The sequence below is a fragment of the Anneissia japonica genome, unplaced genomic scaffold (assembly GCF_011630105.1).
Source record: "Anneissia japonica isolate Jap-2015-1 unplaced genomic scaffold, ASM1163010v1 scaffold287919_len575428_cov197, whole genome shotgun sequence".
Taxonomy (NCBI): Eukaryota; Metazoa; Echinodermata; class Crinoidea; order Comatulida; family Comatulidae; genus Anneissia; species Anneissia japonica.
In genome coordinates, this window is record NW_022718751.1 from 554,210 (window position 1) to 560,596 (window position 6,387).

The 6,387-nt window shown below is 37.2% G+C and overlaps 1 protein-coding gene across 1 annotated transcript in view; it reads left to right on the plus strand.

Moving 5' to 3' along the window:
* LOC117110620 overlaps window positions 1–5,984 on the plus strand; it is a 9,560-nt gene extending 3,576 nt beyond the window's left edge. Inside the window, exons 3-6 of the mRNA XM_033253385.1 lie at window positions 228–355; window positions 503–563; window positions 2,992–3,123; window positions 4,659–5,984. Coding sequence (XP_033109276.1) covers window positions 228–355; window positions 503–563; window positions 2,992–3,123; window positions 4,659–4,807 — 470 coding nt within the window. The 3' untranslated portion in view covers window positions 4,808–5,984. The remainder of the gene's footprint in view (window positions 1–227; window positions 356–502; window positions 564–2,991; window positions 3,124–4,658) is intronic.
* The last annotated feature ends 403 nt before the right edge of the window (window positions 5,985–6,387 follow it).

Here is a 6,387-nt window from a genome sequence, read left to right on the forward strand (position 1 = left end):
CGTTGGGGGGGGGGGGGGGTTCCCCCGACGGCATGTCAGATTTCCCAGACGAAAGCAAAGTGGGCGTGGTCGAGCTTCGATTAAAAGTTCCGAAAGTGGTCCTGGGGGCGAATCCCCCGAAAATTTCGACAATTTAGGGGTTTCAAAGGCTTATTTAATCGATTTTATAGTCTACTAATATGTAAAAAAATACATATAACATTTTTTTTAATTACTGTATTAAATAGGTAAAGTGACGCCGTGTGAAGACATCGATCCAGATTGTCCGCATTACGTAGACATGTGCGACGTGTCTTACGTTGCATCATTCGTAAATGAAAAATGCCAAAGAACATGTGGATTCTGTGAAAGATGTGTATAAGAGACAGGTCTTGTACTATGCAATTTTATACATTATTCGCTAATAAAGTGTTCATAGAGTTAATGTATACAGTATTTGTTTTCTGGTCAAGTTTAACGAATCATATGTTCGTTTTAATGATTTTTTATTATGATTATTTAGCACACGGTAGCTGTTCCCTCCGAAGGTCCCTCTGAAGATCCATCCGAAGGTCCTTCCGAAGGTAAGTCATGCACCCTTCTTTACAATTCTTATTTAGAACATGGAGGAATTAGTTTAGACTAATCCCTCCATGTTTAGAATTAAGAGATATCAATGCAATTTGTATCACAAGCATGGATTGTTTCATATTGAATTTTTTGTAAATTTATAATTTACACATTAGGCCTATGTGTGCTTTTTGTTTTTAAATAATTATGTCGATTATCGATTAGTTGTGCAATAATTTACCTCCAATTCCAAATTTATTGTTGAATAGACCTTAATTTTTTATTTTTAAAATGAAAAATAGGTAACAGAAATAAAAAAAAGAATATATGCCATGTACATGTTAAGCTCAAAATTCTAAAAAGCCATTCAAAAAACTTACGTGTGCTCAACTTGATCATCCAATAAATTTCAACAGCATGTGTACCAAAGATGAAAGTTATGTTTTCTTCTGCCAAGCTTTGGAATGGTCTGGCTGAATCTATATTATTGGTCTTGTGATTTCGTCTGGCAGTTTAAGGACCAAGTAAAAATTTTTTATTTCAATAGTATTCATTTACTTTGTGTGCACTTATGAAATTATTCTTACTTCTCTAATGACAATGTTTTAATTTTGTCGTATCATTGAACTGTATAAATCATAGTGCATGCATACCGGTTGAGCTTGTCTCTGTGCAAAGTTTGCTGATTGGTATTTTAGCATATTTAGCAAAAAATAACTCATACCAGTAGGAGGTAACAAGTCAAAAAATTAATCTGTAGACTAATAGGAACAAAATCATTGTGTATATTACAAAATTTTAAATTTCACCAATAATTCTTTCATAAGTTTTCTCCTTTTCCTTTCACTTTTCTTTATTTTATATGGGGCCATGATGAGACAATTTCTACTTCTAATCATGATCCCAATATTGGTATGATTTTCTCTTTATATTACCTATCTTTCCCTTTTTTATTTTTTTTGTATTGTATACCATTATTATATTGTTTACCAGCATCGAATAAATGTCATTTGAAATTAAATTTGAATTTGATATGTTGATGAATATGATGAACTATGTTCATCCATTATAATGAGCATCATGCAAATAGCAGGGGTGGCGCCAGCAGGGCCCTCGTCGGGGAGAGCTGCCCCCCCCCCACCCACGCCGTCGGGGAGAAAAAGCACAGTTCGTCGGGGAGAAAAAATATTATATGTATTTTTTTACATATTCGTAGACTCTAAAATCGATTAAATAAGCCTTTGAAACCCCTAACTTGTCCTCAGACCGTAAGGAACCTATCCGTAGTGTCAATCAAACTTAACAACTGACCACTCAGAACAATGCCAGGAATACACGCGTGTTCTATAAAAACGCACGTGTTTGCGCATGTTTTTATACGTGACGCGATAGCCCCGCCCCTTTTGTAAACAAATCGAAATACGCATGCGCATAAGTTACATAGGCAGTTTTCGCCGCACGCCGTTAACCCTGTCTCTTATACACATCTAGATGTGTATAAGAGACCATTATTATATTGTTTACCATCATTGAATACATGTCATTTAAAATTAAATTTGATATGTTGATGAATATGATGAACTATGTTCATCCATTATAATGAGCATCATGCAAATAGCAGGGGTGGCGCCAGCAGGGCCCCCGTCGGGGAGAGCTGCCCCTCCCCACCCCGTCGGGGAGAAAAAGCACAGTTCGTCGGGGAGAAAAAATATTATATGTATTTTTTTACATATTCGTAGACTCTAAAATCGATTAAATAAGCCTTTGAAACCCCTAGCCAAATTGTCGAAATTTTCGGGGGCTTCGCCCCCAGGACCACTTTCGGTACCTTTTAACCGAAGCTCGACCACGCCCACTTTGCTTTCGTCGGGGAAATCTGAGATCTCGTCGGGGGAACCGCACCTACCCCCCCCCCTCCCATCCGTCGGGCAAATCCTGGCGCCACCCCTGGCAAATAGTAGGCCTAATTAATGTCTAACAATTAATATTATGTTATTCAATACATTACGTAAAATTGGGAGTACGACGTATTTGCGTTATGATTTTGATGATCGACATGTGAACACCCAGAGCTTTCTGTTTGTGATTGGCGGTGGTGCACTTCACGTATCCTTGTTAGACGCGCAATTATGACGTGAGCACGTGGTTATGCTACACATGGTGATCCTCCATATGCAACGTAACACATCCTTAAAATTGGGGAGGGGCGAGGTCCCCGCCGGGGGGGGGGGGGGTTCCCCCGACGGCATGTCAGATTTCCCAGACGAAAGCAAAGTGGGCGTGGTCGAGCTTCGATTAAAAGTTCCGAAAGTGGTCCTGGGGGCGAATCCCCCGAAAATTTCGACAATTTAGGGGTTTCAAAGGCTTATTTAATCGATTTTATAGTCTACTAATATGTAAAAAAATACATATAACATTTTTTTTAATTACTGTATTAAATAGGTAAAGTGACGCCGTGTGAAGACATCGATCCAGATTGTCCGCATTACGTAGACATGTGCGACGTGTCTTACGTTGCATCATTCGTAAATGAAAAATGCCAAAGAACATGTGGATTCTGTGAACCAACAGGAGGTAAGCATACCAGTAATTAGTTTTACTTAAACAAATTATTCCTTGATTCAATTCTGGCCAAACACAGGACGCATATAAGGAAAATTTAGCAAGCGTTACATTGCTAACATTTCGTTCGTAGGCCTAGGCCTACTCCTGCGAACATTTCGTCCGTAGGCCTATACCCCTACGATAATGCACATCAATGTTGATTAGCATGTGTTTGCCTAGTGTAAATTGAGTATAAGCTTGGACTAGTTCCTTGTTTGTCTCCCAATGTATTTGAACCGTGAGACAACTACTGTACATATAAACGATCTACTGTATCTTTAGTCATCCAAGCTGCTCTTTACGCATGGGCTTGTAATGTTATAATTCTAAACTATCCTCCATGTTCAGATCGTGTTTTATACAGAGCACCCGGACCGATAACTTGCTTCTTATTATTACCCGCCTCGGAGGAAGACTCGCTAGATTATCATCCTCCAGCTTTTGGACCTGGTGTGTGTCCCCATGAATAGATCGTTCCAAGCAATATACATTGAATACGTTTAGGAGGAATCCAACACAGTACACTGGGAGCGAGGGATTTTGGTTCAAATTTAGATATTGGCAATATACGTTTTATTAAACTAAAACAAAAAAGAAAACAAAAAAAACAGCTTATATCACCTTTATACAAAAATAGTTTTGTGATTCATTGCATATTTCCTTATGGAAATTGTGTTCTAAATAGAATATTCAAGAGAATAGACCTATAGGCCAAAGATTTTATAAACACAAAATAGCGCAACACTATCTTGTGTTTATAAGATCTTTGCTATAGGCTTATTCCAACTTGTCCTCAGACCGTAAGGAACCTATCCGTAGTGTCAATCAAACTTAACAACTGACCACTCAGAACAATGCCAGGAATACACGCGTGTTCTATAAAAACGCACGTGTTTGCGCATGTTTTTATACGTGACGCGATAGCCCCGCCCCTTTTGTAAACAAATCGAAATACGCATGCGCATAAGTTACATAGGCAGTTTTCGCCGCACGCCGTTAACCCTAGCGTTAACGGATGACGTCATAATTTATTCATCTTGCCTTGCGGACGAGTACGTTAATTTCATGATTTTACGTGCTCGACGTACATTAGTTACGGGTTTGCGCATGCGTATTTCGATTTGTTTACAAAAGGGGCGAGTTATCGCGCTGCATGATGGTACTAACGTTAAAGTTAAGGTTAACGCCATGCGGCGAAAACTAAAAAAATCCTGAAAAAAACGTTTGTTTACAAAAGGGGCGGAGCTATCGCGATGCGTGACATGTACTGTTAAATGTTAAGAAAACTACCTATAATCCAAGAGGCGGGCTTAGCGAAAAGGTACGTCCATTGCAGAGCAATCGGACGGGTAACCGAGGGTCTTGGGTTCAAATCCCGATGAGAGTAAAACAAATTTTCTTAAAAATTAGTTATTGTTTAATTAATTTTGTACACAATAGAATGCGCGTATACACTGCACTGTAAATTAATAGCTTGTGATGTCTTTTGTACTTTCTTTTTACAGTTCAAGATTCCTGTTTTGACATAGATTCGGAGTGCCCAAGCAAACGCTACATCTGCAAAATTAAGTCCCATCGTTTATATGCCGAGAAATGGTGCAGCAAAACCTGTGGATATTGTTTTTCGGAGCTTGAGAATAATGATTTGCTCTAGGACACATGGTGGGAACCTTAGGCCTACATTTACTAATTTAATAATAATAATGATTGGTCTTGTAGCGCATCATACAAGAAACATGAAGAATAACAGAATATACAGTTATATTGGTGATCTGGTTCTAAATTATTACATTTCATACATGAATCAAATTATATCTTCTATTTAAAGTCATTGTAATTTATAAATTAAAAAATGCCATTACAAATAAGTAGGCCTAACAATTGCCTGTAGATACTTTTTAATCGATTACAAATAGGCCTATTTCTTAAAATACAAATGTCAAAAGGTACTAAAATGTAGACGAATTTATGTTTTTAAAATAATTTTTCAGTTGGTATTGTTTTCATAAATAAGTGGATCTGTGGAAGCATAAACTAATGATGCTTGGTATTATTGATTGATAAAAACACACCATTTATTAATTATATTATTATTATCACTACTATAATCAATAACATTTATTAGTGTTACATATTATTAATTATTATTTCAATCTTTGCCTTTTAGTTATAAATATTTAATAATGGACCTTTCCGGAGTGCCAATCAAACTTATCAACTGACCAATCAGAACAGGGCCAAGGATACGCACTGTCTCACAAACACGCATGTCCCAAAAACGCACGTGTTTGCGTATATTTTCACACTGTTGTCTTTTGGGATCCTAGCAACAATATCCAAGGGCGGGGCTTACTAGAAAGGTCCATGGACTGATAAATGTGTTGATTGTCATACTGGTATAATATTGAATTGTAGATTAATCAATACAATTTACATCAGTACAAAGATAATGTACTAATTTACGTATTCGACATATTTTTATTTACAATGAAAAAAAACAAAAACAGCATAACATATGCGTGTTAACGTTTCATGTTGACGCCGAAAGTGTCTCATTCTCATCACTTCGTCGTCTGCTAAACATGATGACGTGTTATGTAATCACACAGTTTCATAAAGATTATCGCTTTCGTGTGTTTTTTGTTGGTTTTTTTTTGTTGTTTTTTTTGTTGTTTGTTTTTTTTTTTGTTCTTGTTTTTTGTAACAATTCTAAGCAGATTAGATGATTAGGCCTATTTAGGCATATTTAATCAATTATTGGATTAGTAATCTAAAGGCTAAAGTTGTGAATTCTATATTTTCTGGATCTGAAAATACATAAATATATAAAATTCTCTCTTTGCTTGTCATTACTGTGTGTCTGCAATGCTTTTACATTGACATAGCGAATGTGTATGTGCACGTGAAACTACCAGTCGGCTTACTTTCAGCATTTATACTATGTATAAAGATAAAGGTAGTCCCGTATCCATTACTGAACGTAGGGCAATGAGCTGTTAGCCCATCGAAAGCTTCGGCATTGTTTTGTATGGTGGCCAGTTCCTTTCCACTTCGCCTTTTTCCTCCCCAGTAGTGTACCGGGTAGACCTACCCATTTATACGCCTGAGTGGAGAGAAATAAACGTAGCCTTGTCCAATAACACAAGCGAAATACACAGCAAAGGTTCGAACACATATATCAATTGTCCTCCTCCCCTTCCCAGTTTTAACCATACTTCTATAGGTAAAACCCTT